Source organism: Stegodyphus dumicola, chromosome 1 (genome assembly GCF_044657685.1).
Source record: "Stegodyphus dumicola isolate Sdum_Otavi_A_Nest chromosome 1, ASM4465768v1".
Classification (NCBI taxonomy): domain Eukaryota; kingdom Metazoa; phylum Arthropoda; class Arachnida; order Araneae; family Eresidae; genus Stegodyphus; species Stegodyphus dumicola.
This window is the reverse complement of record NC_140768.1, coordinates 68,360,217-68,378,523: the sequence shown is the minus strand read 5'-3', so window position 1 is coordinate 68,378,523 and position 18,307 is coordinate 68,360,217. Positions and strand designations below refer to the sequence as shown.

Genomic DNA, 18,307 nt, shown 5'->3' with positions numbered 1-18,307 from the left:
TCATATTAAATTTCGAAGAATTAAAGAATTAAGTAACTATGTATAAGATTTTTAAAAGTGTTAAACGGATAATTATATTTCAATTTCTTTCGTTCTGTGCTTAATTAAAACTAAGCTACTGTTCTTTTAACTGTAGCTGACAGAAGCGTTAACGTTTCTTCACTACTCTTGCAAACTGATCCACCGGAATCTGTGTCCCCAGTCTGTGATCGTGAATAAGCGTGGGACGTGGAAGCTGGCCGGACTGGAGTTTGCTGAGAGGTGCAACGAATCTGACCTAATGGTAAATATACACGTCACTCACTAAGAAATGTTAATACATTTCTTCTAATAAATTTTATTCATTGTAAACTTAGTAAAGTATATATTTTTTATCATTCATAGTAGAAGTTTATGTAAACTGAATATTTACATTACAAATAGAGATATCACAAACAAATCAAGTAAACGAAAGCATTTAAAATTACTGTCCTGGCTGTGATATGGATTTTCATTACTTAAATGAACTTATTAAACTAGGATGTCATTACTCGGATAGCTTATGATAACATCCCAAGTTAGTTATTTCCTACGTTTGTGATTGCGTGTCATCATATGTATCGTGATTCCATTTCATGCATCCTTGAAGTATTCAACTGTCAACAGTCACGTAGTTCATGTGATACGAACCATGATGTTCTGCTAAGCTCGTGACAAATCCAAGGTAGTAGTTATAATTAAGTTTTCCAAGTTAGAGCGTTCTATAGCTCCAGTACGAGAGGGATCAAAATCTGAGCAACCATTTTGCAAGAATAAGTCAGATTCCAGAATTTGTAGAGAAGGGGAAATATTACATTACTTCAAAGTTTTGTATATATTTTACGGAATTTGGCTAGAAGCCTAAGCGTTACAGCATATGATTTTTCTTCGCATAAGCATCGTTTTAGAAATCTCGATAACGCTGATATTCAGCTTTGTCATAATTCTCATTTTTTAAAGTTAGAAACTCTGTTCGATATGCAACGTGCTAGATTACACAATGCAATAATATTTGTTAGAACTTTTCATAGTATAGAGGACGCTATTGAGCTGAAAGAATTCTTCTGTGTGTTTACATTATGTAACTGTAGGTTCGCCGTTGCGATGTGTCTGTATTACTGTGATATATTTTGGTGTTTTCATTAAATATAAATAAAAGAGATCGTCATGTATTTTTGTATACCAAATCAAGATCAAAATTAGACTGATGCAAGCTCGTCGAAACAAAAATAGCGTCCTAACAAGAAACGTCAAGTTATACTCGCCTTTCTAACTACGCATTCGTATCGTTAATCGCTTCGTAAAAATATATGAACACCGTGAAGCACATCTTACTTTTCACTGCACTTAAAAACTTTACTTTTCACTGCACTCGAATTTATGGACTCTACCTAGATAAATAGTTACTTCAATAGTCTTACATTTCACTGCATTCGCATGTATGTACTCTTCCTCGATAAATAGTTACTTAAACAGAGTTACAGTAGACAGAGGTGATCAAATAGTCGAAAATAGCCGCAGTAACTATTGTTCTTTTGTTAGTGAATTTTTTTCTCTGTGCAATTACTGATTCTATCCCTATTACTTAAAAGTACTCTTGTTCATCTAACAATTCTCTTGCAACTGCATAATTACGAAAGTACGTAGTTGTTATGAATACTTTGGAGCTATTGCAATAAATGTTACTATAGCTGATTTTCTAAATATTTGAACACAATTGCAAATGTTTCTCTATAAAAATGAACTAGTTCAATGAATTTTGCAAAACGATTCTTCCCATTTCTTATGTACCTTATGTAAAGATTACGATGTTATTACGCTTATTAGTTACAGTTATATAGATCTCAGATTGCGAAAACTCCTATTATAATCATTCTACATATCGTATACACAGTGACAGAGTAATCCATGTAGTATTTGCTTTTGTCTCAGCTATTAAACATAAGAACTTTATGCCTAATATGGTTTCTAATTTAATTTAATACTTAAGGAAGTCATTTGCCGGAATGGAGAAGAAGGCGTACCGGAGTAAACAAAATATAAATTTAATGTTATATAACTGAATTTCTCAATTTGATTTTTAAGGTTTTAAATGCTATAATTTATACATAACAGAAGAATTTCCCTCGACATAATAGGGAAAACAGTGTTAAAAACTGTTTTGTTTTGAAAACCAACCAATCGATTTTCAGATGTTCCAGCGATTTTCAAGTATTTATTCATACGAAAATCAAGTATTTATTAATGTCTAAAATTTCAGCATTCACGAATGTCATGTTTTTGGCTGTTAGTTAATAACACGATGAATAATAAATTGATGCACAGATTAATTTTGCATGCAGAAAATAAGCAGAATTAGAGTTATCGCATTGATTCCGAAATGAATTTGAAGCACTGTAATTTGTCCTACGTTAAGCCTGATAACTAAATTTTCTATGGAAAATCAGCTACATTGAGGAGATATTATTTTGAATAAGAGAATATTATATTTAATGTTGATATTAAATGAAGGAATGAGACTGCTATAAAACCAAAGAATTAATTTATATGTATGAGAACTTACCCAATTACATGGACAGTGATACTCATTCACTATCCAAGTATTTTTATTTTTAAAAATGTGAATTGTAGGCACTAAGAACATTGGTTAAGAGCTTGGTATGAAACGGTGATAATATAAATTTTGCAAAAGACGTACATGATATTATAATATTGTAAATGCCTGTTTTATTAGTTACAATAATGGTCGAACATTAATAATATTATAAAAAACTATGTCTGTCGCATTTATGTATTTTTTTCTTTGCGTTTATTCATTGCAAAGCGATACACATTATAATAAAATAAAAAAAATCACAGATTGAAATATAAATCAAATATTGTACGCTACGTAGATGACCAGGTCTGAAAATTTACAGCTCGCTAGGGCAGGTAAAGACTGATACAGTAAAACGAAGGATTTAGCATCACAAAGTGACAAAATAGAAAATAAACGTTAGGCTACGTCTGTTTTCTAACATTAAAAAAATTCCAAAAAAAGAAAAAGAAAATCTGAAAGTGTCTATACTTTATATTACGCTCAAACGGAAGTTGTTTTCTTTTACAGACACATGCACGTTTAGAAAGCATTTGCACTAACGCCACTGTGGGCTGAAAATGTTTAAAACAGCATATCTTTATACTTTCTGATAGGCAGTCTCGCGCTCCGGAGATAAAAATGTTTTATTTCCTGCAGTGTTGTCATTGCTACCTTTGAAATCGTAGAGTTTTTTAACCAAAAATTCGTTTTGCAAAATATGAAAGTTTCACAAAACATAAAATAGATAAGAAAAAAAAACATCCAGATTCCGAATTCGGGCTTCCAGATGCTCATATTCCGGTGTCGGACAGCGTTATTCAGAATTTGATGTCTCTAGATACCGTTGCTTTTTCACATTTCTTTATTATTTCGTTTTATTAATTATACACAGAGCGATAATATTCGATAGCAACAATATGAAAAGTGATTCAGACTTTTATAGTGATTCAACACAAAATCCCGTTTTGAGACTAATAGCTCTTCTTGGCTAACGTCATTTGGGCTAATAATAAAATAGAATAAAATTTATATTTTTTCATTTATTTATTTTTCATTATTTTTAAAGGAAATAACAAATATGGAAAAGAAAGAATTATTTATTTTCTTTAAATATAATACACAGCGATAACATTCGGTAGCAACAATTTGAAAAGTGATTCTGACTTTTACACTGATTCAACGCAAAATCCCGTTTCGAGACTAATAGCCCTTCTTGGCTAACGTCATTGGGACAAATAATAAAACAGAATGAAATTTATGTTTTTTAATTTATTTAATTTTTCATTATTTTAAAAGAAAATTGTTAATATGAAAAGGAACTGAAACTCGCTAGAGATCCTATGAAAAATCACTATCAATAAGAAAGCACTTAATTGGCAGAAGAAATATTTTAAGAACGAATTGCCATAAACTTATAAAATCAGAAAAGAAAACTGTTTATAATAATTTATGAAACAAGAAAAACCTAGTAACATGGAATTTTTTAGGTTGCTTACTGTATCTTGCTATCAGTCAACGTGAAATGAAAGAAATACAGTAAGCCTTCGATAAGTCGAAAAACGTTTGTTTAATAGAGAATTCGATAAATGAGATTTAATGCTTGTTATTCTAGTTAAAAATCCATGGAAGAGCATTTTATAAAATAAAATAGAAATTTTTGCTTACATTACTCATAGATCTTCTTTGCATATTGAGAATATTGACACATAATAAAGAAATTCACTCTATTTACTTTAGAAACGTGTTCTATAGATTCATACTAGACGAAATTATATATTTCGATAACAGTGAAGACATAATAGCTTTCTAAAAGAGATTTTAAAGACTAACAACAGCACTATCTCGAAATCACTAACTGCAGAGAAGAGCATTGAAATATGTTTTTCAATATCCGCTGCTGAAAATTCTAACGCGAAATAGTTTAAACTATTTCGCATTAGAATATTCCGTAATGGACTTCTGAAAGCATATATTCCGGCATTTGTAATAGCATTTGTCTTAAAATTGAAATAATCGAAGTTCTCTCCATATTGCGTAATTATAAATTTTGAAAAAGAGACTCTAATCCAATTAAATGGTGTCGGTGTTTATGTATTATTTCATTTTTGTGTTAATCTTTTCTAGTTATTATTTTCCAGGATTTTAAAAGAAATATAACTTAATGACAATCAAGATGCCTTTATCACGAACCTTTTCTTTAATTCTTTTTTTAAGCAGCTAGTTCCGCATAAAACGATGATTTTCATTCAGTCGTATATGTTTTGAGGCTTTTCCAAATCTTTTCCTTGTCAAATTAGTGAATCCTATAAAATACAGGACATATCCCGGTTTAAAAGAAATTCCGAGAAAGTTCTCCCGCCTCTCAATTAATAGCGCATTAATTTTGCCCCGTGGAATTCAAACCTAGTTGTTAATTTCTCCCTTTAGAATTAGTTCACTAAGTCTTGGAATGTTCAATTATCTACCAAATTCAAGTTTTAATGATGGCAACAAACCGAGTAATAAATCTGTTCCCTTGATTTAACTAGACATTCTTTCTCGAAAAATAATGATTTGTTCAAGAATGTTGGTTCCGCATTAGAAAAAGGTGCAAGATGACGTATGGTATTGGAATTACTATGCAGTTTTAGGTTAACTCAAAGAATATATAACATAATTACTGCAATGAAAAGGCGAAAAATTCTTATTCAGCCTTTAATATGATTATATAATTTAATAATTATATAATTTATTATAACTAATTAGCAACAGAACCAAAAAGTTCGTTTGTTGTTTTAGGAAAATATATTGTCGCCAAATGGCCGATTTTTCGCCAAATGTGGCAACCCTGCCTTCATTTGCCATTTTATGGCAACCCAAACTGCTTTACGGGGAAGCTATCTAACCGCGCCTGTACAGAAAGACTGCCCCCTCCCAAGGACTGCACGTCCTGGGCAATACAACCCTTGGTCAGAAGCCAAATTCAATACAAACAAAACGTTATAAAACAAACAAATAACATAACTAATGAAACAAATATTTACACAATGTACAAATTATATACACAAATTAAACACATAAAAATTTTAAATTATACAAATTAAAGTTCTGAATAAATATCAGTCTCAGTGTTTTCATTATTTATACCCGGGTCAAATACTTTTCCACTGCAGTCCTCAGATGCATTTCTGTTTTTCATGTCACAGTCTGAAGATTCAGTCCTTTTAGACTTTTGATCCATTGGAAGATTTAAAACAGTTCGTTCACCATTATGCGGTTTATTTGCATCATATGTACAATTCACCTTGGTATTTTTAGCAGATGGTACATGCTTATTTTCCTTCGTTTCCTGGGAACCAGCTCCAATTTCTGCATCAGAGTCATGAACGGAACCTAACTTCTCACAAACACAAGTATTGAAGTTTAAAACCAAGTCCTTATCTGCACAATCAGGACTATTTTAGACGTGCACATAGTTTGTGAGGTGGATCAATTTTCTTGCAATATTGGAGCACACTGCTTCAGCTGTACATCAGCTTCTTCAATCTCAGTATCACATGAACTTTCAGATGGTTCAACACTTGCTGACTGCGTTTTCATACCTTCACTATCAGTTTCGAAGAACTTAACAGTCGCATATTCACTTTCTTTCACTTCCACTTCAGACACTTGAGAATTAAAAGCTTCTTTCCCGTCTTTTATTTCTTCATGTTTTCGTTCTTTTTCGTTAATCCCGTTAGATGCTTCATCCATCTTTTCTAGATCTTTCTCAGGCAGTTTGTTAGTTACTTCCTTCATTTCTTCATCCTTTGATTCTTCAGAAGCCTCTTCTCTCATTTCCACATCATCTTTTATGGCTTCAGTTTCTTCTGCAAGCTCCATTTTCACCTGTCGGAGTTGCTCTCGTACCTTTTCTTGGTCGACATGTATTTCTTCTAGTCCAACTTTGATATCAGCTGTCATCTCTTCATATCCAGCTTTTATCCCATCATATCCAGCTTTTATTTCAGCATATCTGGCTTTAATCTCAGCATATCCGTCCTTTATCCCAGCACATCTGGCTTTCAACTCCTTCTGTCCGGCTATGATCTCGGTTAAGAAATCCATCAAAGTCTTCGTTTCTTCCATCATGGCTTTCCTCTGCAGGCGAGTCACTGGCATTCACTCGCAAACCCCACTCCTGACACCAGTTGTTACGTTTTTTTTTACACCAGTTGTTACGTTATTTTCTTCCTTCACGCTCGTACGCGGTTCGTGCGGATTTGAAGTGAATAACAACGATACTATTTGATGAAGTATCGAAACACACTTTATTGGCCAGTATTCTCAGGACAGCTCCAAAACACGTTTTTACAGTCGTCGATGAACTACTATAAACACGCTGGTACGATCAGCGACACAACCACCAGGTTATCAGGCTATCACGGTGGAGACAGCTTCACGGCAAAGCACTAGAGTACAGCTCCCGACTCTGGTTGATCATTATCGAAACTCCACGTACTCTCCAGACTCTCGACGCTACAACTCGCGATGCACTCGACGACACACCGAGCACAGCTCCCGACTCTTCGTTTCAGTCGTTCTCGGAGCTCAAAACGTTATCTCAACGATGCACTAACCACGATACACTACGAGACTCTTTCGGTGCACTCGACGACCCATTCGGCACTTGCTGCCTGGCTGTCAACTCGATCGACTCGAGACACTAACTATTTCGCACTTTCGAGGCGCGCCAACTCGCCCTCTCGACGAGGCACTCTCTCAATGACTGAATATCAGCTCGCTAGACGAGGCACACACTAACTGACTGCGCACCAGGAGGAGGGGCAGGGTTTATATAGCTTTCGGCTTGTGTTCAAGAACATTCTGGGCTAAACCAGTAAGAATTCATTCCAGAAGATTCTCCATCCGTCCATGGCATATTGCCAATTTTGTTGCCAAATGGGCGATTTCTCACCAAATGTGGCAACCCTGCCTTCCTTTGCCATTTTATGGCAACCCTAAAATTGCTTTGCGGGGAAGCTATCTCACCGCGCCTGTACATTTCGTAACAATATTTACTTACAATTTTATTTTTAAGTTTATAAATGTGTTTCTCTTACCCAGTCACTCCAAATGAGAAACATATACCGCGCTGTGATTTTGATATTTTAGCACTAGTATATACATTATTAAAAATCTTTTATATAATCTACCTTTAGTTAAATATTCATTTTGCATTCTTCTTTCCTATAATTGAAAATACAAAGCATGTTTATCATAAAATTATGTTAAACAAAGCGGCTCTAGGCAGACAAAAGTTAAACATGTTAAGCCTGAAGTTTTCAAATTAAGTTTTTTAAAATGTGCCCCACTGCAGTTCATACATTTTGCCATTTGCTAAAATTATTTCTGAAAGCAAGAGTTCTGCATATCAGCAAGCACATTTTCAATGCCTGGATAAATATAATTATTGTTGCTGCAGTTGTTTTTTGATTTTTATATAAAAAGTAATAAAAAGTACAAGGGTGATGAGTCAGTTCATCGAAGTTTGAAACACAAAAATCTCCATTCTTCTTACTGCAGAGCTCCTTCGGAATTTATTGCAGTAGAAGTAATGGCTTTTTTTCAGCACTTTTCCGGTAAACAAACCTGCGCCATTTCGCAGATAACATGACCTCTCTGACAGAAAATATGACATTTATTTATTTACTCTTAGTACGATATTATCTCTTTACTTTCATTGTTGGACATTTATTTGTAAAGACCCATTACATCATTTGCCAACCAGAAAGACCCACTGTATCGATTGTCGTTTGCTACGTCCTTCATAATAGTACACAAAAATGTTGCCTTCTGTTACGTTGCCATACATTGCTTTGAGCTGCCTTTGTTGAAATATTTAGAATGTTTCGTGCGCCAGTCGACACATTTTATTTTACGCCGTTGTCAGTTCGTGGGATAATCCCTATTTAAAAGAACTTCTGAATAGCTAGTTAATCATGCAATATCGTTTGAACTTGCCACATACCAATGTATAAAGCTCTGAATTTAACACCCCTTAGATTTTTTCAATCGTTGGCAAGGATTTTCTATATTTAAGCAGTCACGGGAAAACCATCATGTTTTTCGTTACATAGCTTTGACAGTCTACGATAGAACTTATTTAACCGATTAATCATAATGTCATAGCATTCGGTTTTAATCTAAAACTTCATTTCATAAAGTTTCTGCATATAAAACTACCAAAGATTCTGTATCATTTTAAACCAGCTCATTTCAACTACATTTATCTGCTGACATACCAACACATTTCTCCATAGTCTGGACGCATTACAAATCGAAAGTTTAATCCTCTGTCTGCCATCTACGAGAACACCAGCGAATGTCAACTTTCCCCAATTTCGGTCATTGACAGTAACAACTATATGACATAGTAAAGCAAAGAACACCAACAGAAATTTCAACGACATTTTACGCAAATTATGCCGAAAAACACTTTTCTGAGCCTTCGGACATTGATCATTTGCTTTGAGAATTCAATGGAATTTTATTCAAAAGTACGTTTCAAAGTCTTATCCGCACTCTGTATGATGACCATGTCGATTTTGCTCTTACATATGTGTAGGAACTGAAAACGTTTGATTAAGAATTAAAGGTAATTTTAAGGATTAATAAATAATTTTGGTTTAAAAAAAGTTGCTTCGTCTAACCGTAGTTTGCTTCTAACTTCAAAATTTCCGCATGCGCTTCTATGTTTATTTATTATTTAAACTACAGTCTCCGAAAAGTCTCCAAGGAGGAGATCACCATTAATTAAAAAAATTGAGCTATCTGTATTAAGAGAGGTTCCATTTCAGAATTTAATTTCAAAAGACTTTGCACAAAGTTTCTTACTGTCCGGTATTATTAATTAATAAATTTAGAAGAAGATCTTAATTATATGCTTTTAATATTGCACATTACAGAGACCAGAAAATAGCTATAGAGCTTTATATAAAAGTGTGACGTCAGATTAAATAAGATTTATTTCACTATGTGCTCCATTAGCGTTCTGACTGTATGACTTATCTGCATACTGTTAATTAGAAGCATTAAATTCCATTGAATTAGACCAGAGGATTAACTAGTTGCTCAGATAGAATATGATCAGTTAACAGAAGCGAGCTCAAATGTTTAATGAAATTAGACTTTATTTCTTATGAAAACCTCTCTCTATTTAAATTGAAAAGTAACTGGATTCCTGGAGTATTTCGCATTAGCGAAACTCAGAAATTGGATAATGAAGTGCCATACTGAATTGTTGTATAATTATTTCTTTTCCCTCACTGATTTATCCTGCGGTTATTTCATTTTTATGTTCATTTTTATGCTCATTTTTATGCTACAGTTTACCCAAGGCAATTCGTAGTTAAAAAACCTTACACTAAGCAAATCCAACTAATCTTGAAATTTTCTTAAGACTTTATTTTCACAGACACGAAAATGAATGCAGCAAACCAAATGTATAATACTACAGGTTAAAAACATATCTATCCTTTAAAACTATAATTATATACATAACTATAAGCTATAATCAGTGCAGTATTTACGTATAAGCTACACAAGCTATAAGTCTTCCAAAAAATTAAAATATAGTATTAGTATAACAGACTTATAAAGGTCCCCATTACTCAAACATATCTTATATATATATATAATATTATAGTTTCTATATCTATAAACTATAATCTTATATATATAACAATAAACTCTACCTATAAACTAATCTATAAAGTATATATATAAACTATAATCTTAATTATATCTATCTATAACGTAACTACTATCTATCTTAACTATATCTATCTTGACTATTATCTATATCTTAACTATTATCTATATCTTAACTATATCTAGCTATAACTATAATGTTATATATATAACATATCTGTCCTTTAAACTATAATCTGTGCGATCGATGATATGCTCTTTGGAAATGTTAAAATTCTGTGATAACAGTAAGGAAATAGCTTAAGTTTTATTAACAGTTAAGCTTAGTTTAAATGCACGTTCACTTCAATTTGCTCAGAAACATGAAAATAAAAGCACGTGCAATGAAATAAAAGCTCTGAGGGTCAGCTGATATCCAAGCCTTCTGCGAAAACCCACTTTGCTGGGCTTAACTACTAGCCTCTGTCTACAATGGAAATACACTACTGGCCACCGTGAATCCAACACCCTGAAGGAAGTATGCAAATAACATGAAATTTACAGCATGCATTAGCGGAGGTGAGATATGCAAATGATTAGAATTTAACCGCAGACGCACATCACGAACGCCTATGGCGCCACTTTAAAGTGCTATTTAGGGCTTGGAGTTTTCGACGATTTCAACCTCAGCAATTGTGTTTTTCTTGTGGTTTTTTTCAAAAAAAAAAAAAAAAAAAAAAAAAAAAAAAAAAAAAAAAAGATCAATTAAGCTTCGTAGTAAACACGTGCGTACGTACGTAATGACGCAATCAGATTACAAGAAGTGAAAGAGGTAGATATTGCCATTACCGATCAGGTATTAAATAATTATGTTTTTTTCTGATATACTAGTTTTGCAAAGATACATAAATTTGTCTCATACATCTACCAATAATACGGAACGTATTACATTACTATAGAAGAGTCCGCATTTGTAACACGTTCTAATAACCCGGATTCAGCATTTGCGCCTACAGGACTTTATAAGCGTTAACACTAAGATTTCTGAAGGACCGATATTTAACATTAAATATTTCTCAATGGAGTGCAGTTAAAAGCACTGAGTATGACTCCATAAAGAAAAGACTCCATAAAGAATGCATCTATTTTTCTTCAGGATTTTTATTTTTATTTTTAATTATTTTGCGTTGCCCGCATTGACAGCTTCGAATGATTCAATTATTTCTCTTTAAATGAATGAATTCAAGATTTTTGCATTCTAATACAAGAGAGCTTCTATACTGATTATGCGTTAAGTTCTTTGAAAATATATCACTATATTAGAGACCTGTTTTACTCCTATTTCTTGGAATTTCTCAAACACTAGTTTTAATCACGATCATCTAGCTAATTTTGTATCATTATTGATTGATACTACATAAATCCCTGACCATTTTAAATTGATAATAATACCTTTCTATGTTAACAATCATATTTTCCATTTCCTAAATTATCTGAATTATTAAGCACTGTAAAGGACATCGAGTTATTCTGAAATAAATGAATCTGAATAATTTTAGCAAAATAAAGAGGTAGAAAGTGCTCTAATTTTAATCTTTGATATTTATTTTTAATAGTAACTAATCAGACTTATTCAATTTCTACTTACAAAGGTATATTGGTTGCTAGAAGTTTTCAAAAAATGATTGATTGCGTAAACTCTATTGATACGTGATGACAATCAATGATCTAGTTGATAAAAGAAATATTTAAAATATGCCAACAGGTTTGAAATTAATATTTTAATGACGTATTGTACATAAAATATAAATTGCAAAAACACAATTGTAAATTTTTCAATTTTAAATCACATATGTAGTAGGCAGTACCCTCTGTAGTGCCCAAACACGAGGGGTATTGTATTGTAAAAATTTTGTATTTTGAAAACGATATAGTGCCAAAACATGAATGTGTGAAAATTATGGAAATAAATTGTTAATCCGTAAAGAATGTAGTGACTAATCATGACTGTGTTGAATCGTGCTAAATTCACAGCATAGTGAGATTACAAAGGTGAGAATTGTGAACTTATTGCTCGATTGTAAAAGGTGTAGTGTGCCAAGTTTTCAGCAACAACATAGGACTGGTTCTATAAGAATATATGCCTGTAAGTTAGCAACTCAAGTTTCGATGCCGTGATATGGCTGTTCATTTTCTTCGTAGGGCGAAAGGAATGTGATGGCAAGCCTTCATTTTTTCTCATCCCGAATTCCATTTCGACAGTGGCAACGGACGTTGACTGTAAATAAACAATTGACTACAAATACACTATAAATAGACAGTAGACTTTAAACAGACAACTGAAGTTCTCTCGCGTTTCCCTCCCTCTCTTCACCTTGAGGTTTGTTCTACGGAAGAGTAATGGAACATTGCAAGACATATCGGGTAATTTTGCTTTCAAGGCCCTCCGACACCGCCATTACCGCTGACATGTACTCGTGCTTTTTTACGTCATTACTTATCCTTCACACCTGTGAACGAGTATGCCAATTATGCAAAAAAATAGCCGGTTATTTTTCATTCTTATCAAGTTCTATAGTGCCCAGTAAGTATGTCGTCAAAATTTAGTAAGTGATTTTTGCGATGTTTTAAAATTTTCATTCTTCCTTACAGTATCTAACTCTCTTTGGAGACATAAATTAATCTAGATCCTACTAACGAACCTGGTCACTTCTCGCAGAGGTGTTAAATAATACCAGCACAGAAGAAGGGTGAAAATAACCGTTTATGTTTTTCAACTATGAACAGAAAGGCACGTACTTCGTGTTTTTGCAATAAACCTATAACTTACGGTGGAAACTAAGAACTTGTAACACAACAAATCCAAATCTAAAAGAGTAGTTCTGAACCAGCACTTTAAATTTAACTAGGTTGGCCTAACACTCGTGATAAGTATTCAAATGGCCAAAAGGCGTATTTGCAACTCCACGTAAGAGCGAGATCAGAAACGAAATGTGCGCTAGCTATCGAAAACACACTTTGAATAAACTTCAAGATTCCGCCGTTTAAAAAGTCACTTCACTTAACTTTAAATTTACATCCTGGCGAGGAAACGCAAGAGGAAGTTGACGAGTTCCGGAAAGAAAACAAAAATTTTAATAATAAGGTTAATTGAACTAACGGAAACCATACAGCTTTTTGCGAAGAGCTAGAATAAACTCCCGAATGTGATTGCAACTGGAGTTGCCTAGGTTTGTTACGATCACACATTTGTCAATATTTCTGCTACAGATATAGCGTAAATAAACGAGTGTTTCCCAGCTGTAAAGTATGTATTGAGTGTATTTTGGTACTATACATGGGTAAGTCAGTGTTCCTTTTTCTTAATCTTAGATTATTAAAGCAAACGAAAATATTATCTTAATATTCTTTTCTTCAAGTTATTGACGTAGTTCATAAAACTGAGACCAGAAAAAACCGGTAGATTTCAAAATTACCTATTTAATAAAACTGCGTAAAAAAAAAATTCTTTCAATTTTTTTTTTCATTTTCTTAGCGTGCTTAGTAGCAATAAATCACAGTTTTAATAGCTTTAATGGAATTATTTAAATCCTGCTTCTAATTAGCGATTTTAATAATGACAGAGTACAGATTTTCTGCCATCTTCAGTTTCTGAATCATGGAAGTTTAAAGGATATAATTTAAAATACTGCAAAAACAAATGGGCGGTATTTTTAGAGAGGATTAAAAATGTAACTAAATAAATTTCCGTCTCTTTTTATAAAACCATTTCTAATGCTAGAAAATGTGCAATCGCATTAATTTGTAAAAGAAAAGAGAAAGGAAACGAGAGAGAAAGATGGAACGCCTTCAAATAAAAATTATTAAAAAGACGAAAATAATTATTGGAAAGGAAGGAATATCTCGTAACTATGAAAATGTAATTAATATTTTATGGGATTTAAACATGTTCCTTAATAATTAGTTAAATCTTTCATCAAACTGGGTATTTTACATTTTGTTTAATCTCGTTGCGCTTTTTTTTTCCATGGTGTAAATTTTCATCATATATTGTTCAGCTAAAAGCAGGTGGCCAAATACAGCTTCATTTTATCGAATGTGGAATGTAGAAACACTATTTCACTAGATAAAAAAATTAAAAGGTTTTTTTTATACCGTATGATAATTTGGTTTACTTTTAAAATGAATAATTATGTAAAAACACTGCACTTGCCCGAAAACAAAATTCTTTCCTCTCCATTAATACCTTTCTGAAAGTAGTAATGTTCTTAGCATGAGCTGCCTAACATTTAAAACATTTGCTAATTTAGCATTTAGCTATTAAATTTCGTTTAAAAAAAACTGTTTATTCATGGTTCAGCTTACATTATATAGAGTATTTAAATAATAATTTCTGGAGAACATCTTCGACGTACCGAACTTATACATGTAAAGGCCTTGTTAGATGTGTAATCTGGTTTTATTTGTAAAAGCCATTCAAAATACAGGGTCTTCATAGGTATAAGACCGTCATATAAGGGCTTCTTATGAATATACCACTATCTTAAATCTGTTCGTTATTTTGTTAATGTCATAAAAGAATTCTGATTATAATAAGATGCTGTTACTGATTTTTGGCTACAAAGGCATTTTCATAAATGCTATGTTTTAATAAATGTTACACATTTTTAAATTCTCTATAGAAAAAAGATTAGTTTAGATCTGTTGTTTTGAAACTCTGGCAACATAGGGTATGCATAAAACCTTTTATTTTTTCCTTTTTGACGAACCCCTTTCATTTGCACGATGGTAAACATTAAACAAGCTTTGGAAGCATTGTTGCATTCAATCAATAGCAGTGGAAATATTGGAAAATGAAAAGAAATGTGTTATTTCAATCAATGAGATTTATGTATTCAATCAATGAGATTCAAACTACAGCATTTGAAATTTTAAAAAATGCTACTCAATAAATTATTTCTCATGGTAAACTTTGTGGTTAACTTAAAATTAAAAACAAAATCTGAAAGGTTTCAGACTTTAAATTACGTCCAAAGGGGCGTTTTTTTAACGTTTTGTGTGTTACCTCTATTTATTAAATATCATGTTCTTCGCATTTAAACCATAAATTTCAGTTCAATAGCAATGGCGCAGAATAAAAGGTTCCACCCCCCCGTAGATTGTTAAAGTTTTACAAAATATGAAATCGATAATAAAACCAATTCCAAATTTCAAATTTGGGCTTCCACATGCTCATATTCGCAGTAGGATTACGTCATTCAAAATTCGATGGCTCTATGTACTGTTGTTTTATCACAATGCGAGGAATATACATTTATGCAGATTTTTCATTATTTAATTTCTTCAAATATAATGCAGGACTCTAACATTTGGTGGCAACAGTTTGAAAAATGAAACGGAGATTTATAGTAATTCAACGCAAATTCGCAAAACGAAAACAATAGTCCTTCAAGAAAAAAGCCCCTTCGGACTAAAAATTCCTCCGAATTTTAATTTTAACTCGCAGGACATCTAAAGGAGTTGCATGGAACTCTAGGATTCTGTGTAAACTAGTAACAGTTTGAAGAGCATTAGTCTAAATCCTTTATCTCCCAAAAATATAGAAAATACGAGATTGAGTCCATGTGAATATTTTTATGATTTTCTTATTGAAATGAGATTTAATCTGAGAATATTCATGCAGAATTTGATATGGGAACAATGCAATTGAAAATCTCAATTTTCTTCTGCACATAGTAATAAAATGTGAAAGGTTTTTTATCAGTTTTCTTCTCTTCATAATAAGAAAACGTGAAAATTTTTAAGAGCCATGGTATCTCATACTATTATTTTCCAAGATTTGTGATTGGTTTTTTTTCCACATGCCTTGACGCAGAGTCCAGTGCCTTGTCAACCGTTCACCTCTAAACTGCCTAAGATGGGTCAACCCGACCTGGACTTCACTGCTCCCGAAGTGCAGGCCACCTCCACGTGTTCCCCTCTCAGTGACATGTTTTCTTTGGGTATGCTCATCTGCGCCGTCTTCAACCGCGGCAAATCCCTCATCGATGCTAACCACTCGGCCACCAACTACAACAAGCAACTGGAACTGGTCAGTATGCAATTTTGACACTTTCACATCAGGCAACTTGTCCGATGCATGTTTGTGTGTGTGTTTCAATATCACGAGACATAATGTGATTACTAAGTTTCTCCCCGCTTAAGGTATTTTCTTACTCATAGTGATAACGAAGTGAAATTTATTTGCATGTCTTTTGAAGCATTCATAAAAGATTAACTCAATATTTGAAATATGTCACTGTGTTTCATACCCCATATGTTTAAAAGAAGGGATTTCTCCAAATCCTTTTACTTTATAATATTTATACTTTACTTTATAAAAGTCACAAAGTAAAACAGCCTTACAACAGATCAACAGCCTTTACAACAGACTAAAATTGCTATAAGATAGAAGGCTAGAATTACAAGCTTACGGCTAGTATTCCTTGGGTGAATTCTGAATAGAAAATCGTTATATGAATTTACAAATTCTGTTTTAATTATAACGATTATAAAAATTATAATGATTTTCTGTTCGAATTTATGAATTATGAATATTAAAAGGTTATAATTGTTTCTGCATATCATATTTACCATTTCTGTCAAGAAAGACTCGCTGAAATTGAAGAGTGTCTTTCAGCGTCAGCAACAACTCCCACTTTATGGGTTTTAATGTGGCCTGGATCGTTAGCCCTGACAAAACCTCGTGGATTGGTATTTTTCACCTCCCGGAATACAGCGGAAATGAAATGAGGCGATTGATGACTTAATTGGTAATGTTCTTCTCGAACGGGGACGACACCATTATGGAAAAACGTGATCAATGAAATTGAAATTGTAACTGATACAAACCAGGATCATACAAAGAGAGTTCACTTAAAACGACGGAAAAATAGGCATTCACTTTTGGCCCCCTTTCAGCTAACATTGTAATAAAACTATTGCTTGTTTGAAAGCATGACTTTAGGGGATCGTCTTTGTTAATTTTCAGATAAGAGACTAAGGAACACAAAATAATTTATTTTCCTAAGTATAGAGACGATATTCAACATCATTGAGTGTTACAAGTAGGCTGTTTCTAAATAGGTCTTAATAGCTGGTGAAAAAAAGAAAGAAATATTTTTAAGTCCAGTTTCATGCAAAAACCATTATTCTTAAAAAAGAAGCAGATATTTGAAATTTTAGGACGGTAAAATGGAAATAAAAGCAAATGTAGAGATATAGTAAGAAAACAAGAAAAATACCACTTGTTGATATTAGATACTGAAAAGAAATATATTGATTTGACTCCAATAAAAATGTACTTAATAGATTTTCATGATTAATGGCATCGTCATAAGCAAAGTAATATTCATCATTAAATCTGCGGTTCGCATTTGGTGTTCTTTTAATAAGAGCCCTACCGTTTTAGATTTAACTAACTTCATTTTAATGTCTGCCTTAGTTGCCGGCGTTTTTGATCCACATGGTTCATACAAAAGGCTTGATTTTATTTTATACAATCCTGCCGACTCTCAGTGATACCAATATGTTTCTAAAATTCTACCTCTTATTTTTAAAAAATTATAATATGAATACCACATGGATTCCTTTTACGGCCTATTAAATTCTGCGCACTTTTTGTTGCATTTAATTTAAACTTATTTTCTCGAATGTCATTAGAGATACATTTCTCGAATTTCATTATAGAAATGTATCTCTAATTATCATTCTCGAATTTCATTAGAGATATGTTTCTCATTTAATCAATTCAATTTTCACTACGGGGCAAGGTAAAATATACTATTAAACTTAAAATATCTTAAAAAACAGTTAAAATCAATTTTGGCAAATAAATTAGAGTTTGTAAGTAAGAACAAGCAATTCCGTCAACGGGCATAAAAACACTATTTTCGGTGCACAAAAATTTTAAGTTTCCTTCTGGCCATGCTGGGTAAAAAGATACAGAAGATGGTGCACGAACTGAAAATTCAATATTCTGCTACGAGTTTCAAATGGAAACAGATAGTCGCCACATTAGGC

General features: G+C 32.7%; 1 protein-coding gene across 1 annotated transcript in view; it reads left to right on the top strand.

The window, feature by feature from the left end:
* LOC118198090 (SCY1-like protein 2) overlaps window positions 1-18,307 on the top strand; it is a 459,500-nt gene that overhangs the window by 158,358 nt on the left and 282,835 nt on the right. The window contains exons 4-5 of the mRNA XM_085816142.1: window positions 137-283; window positions 16,122-16,337. Of these exons, the coding sequence (XP_085672268.1) occupies window positions 137-283; window positions 16,122-16,337 (363 nt within the window). The remainder of the gene's footprint in view (window positions 1-136; window positions 284-16,121; window positions 16,338-18,307) is intronic.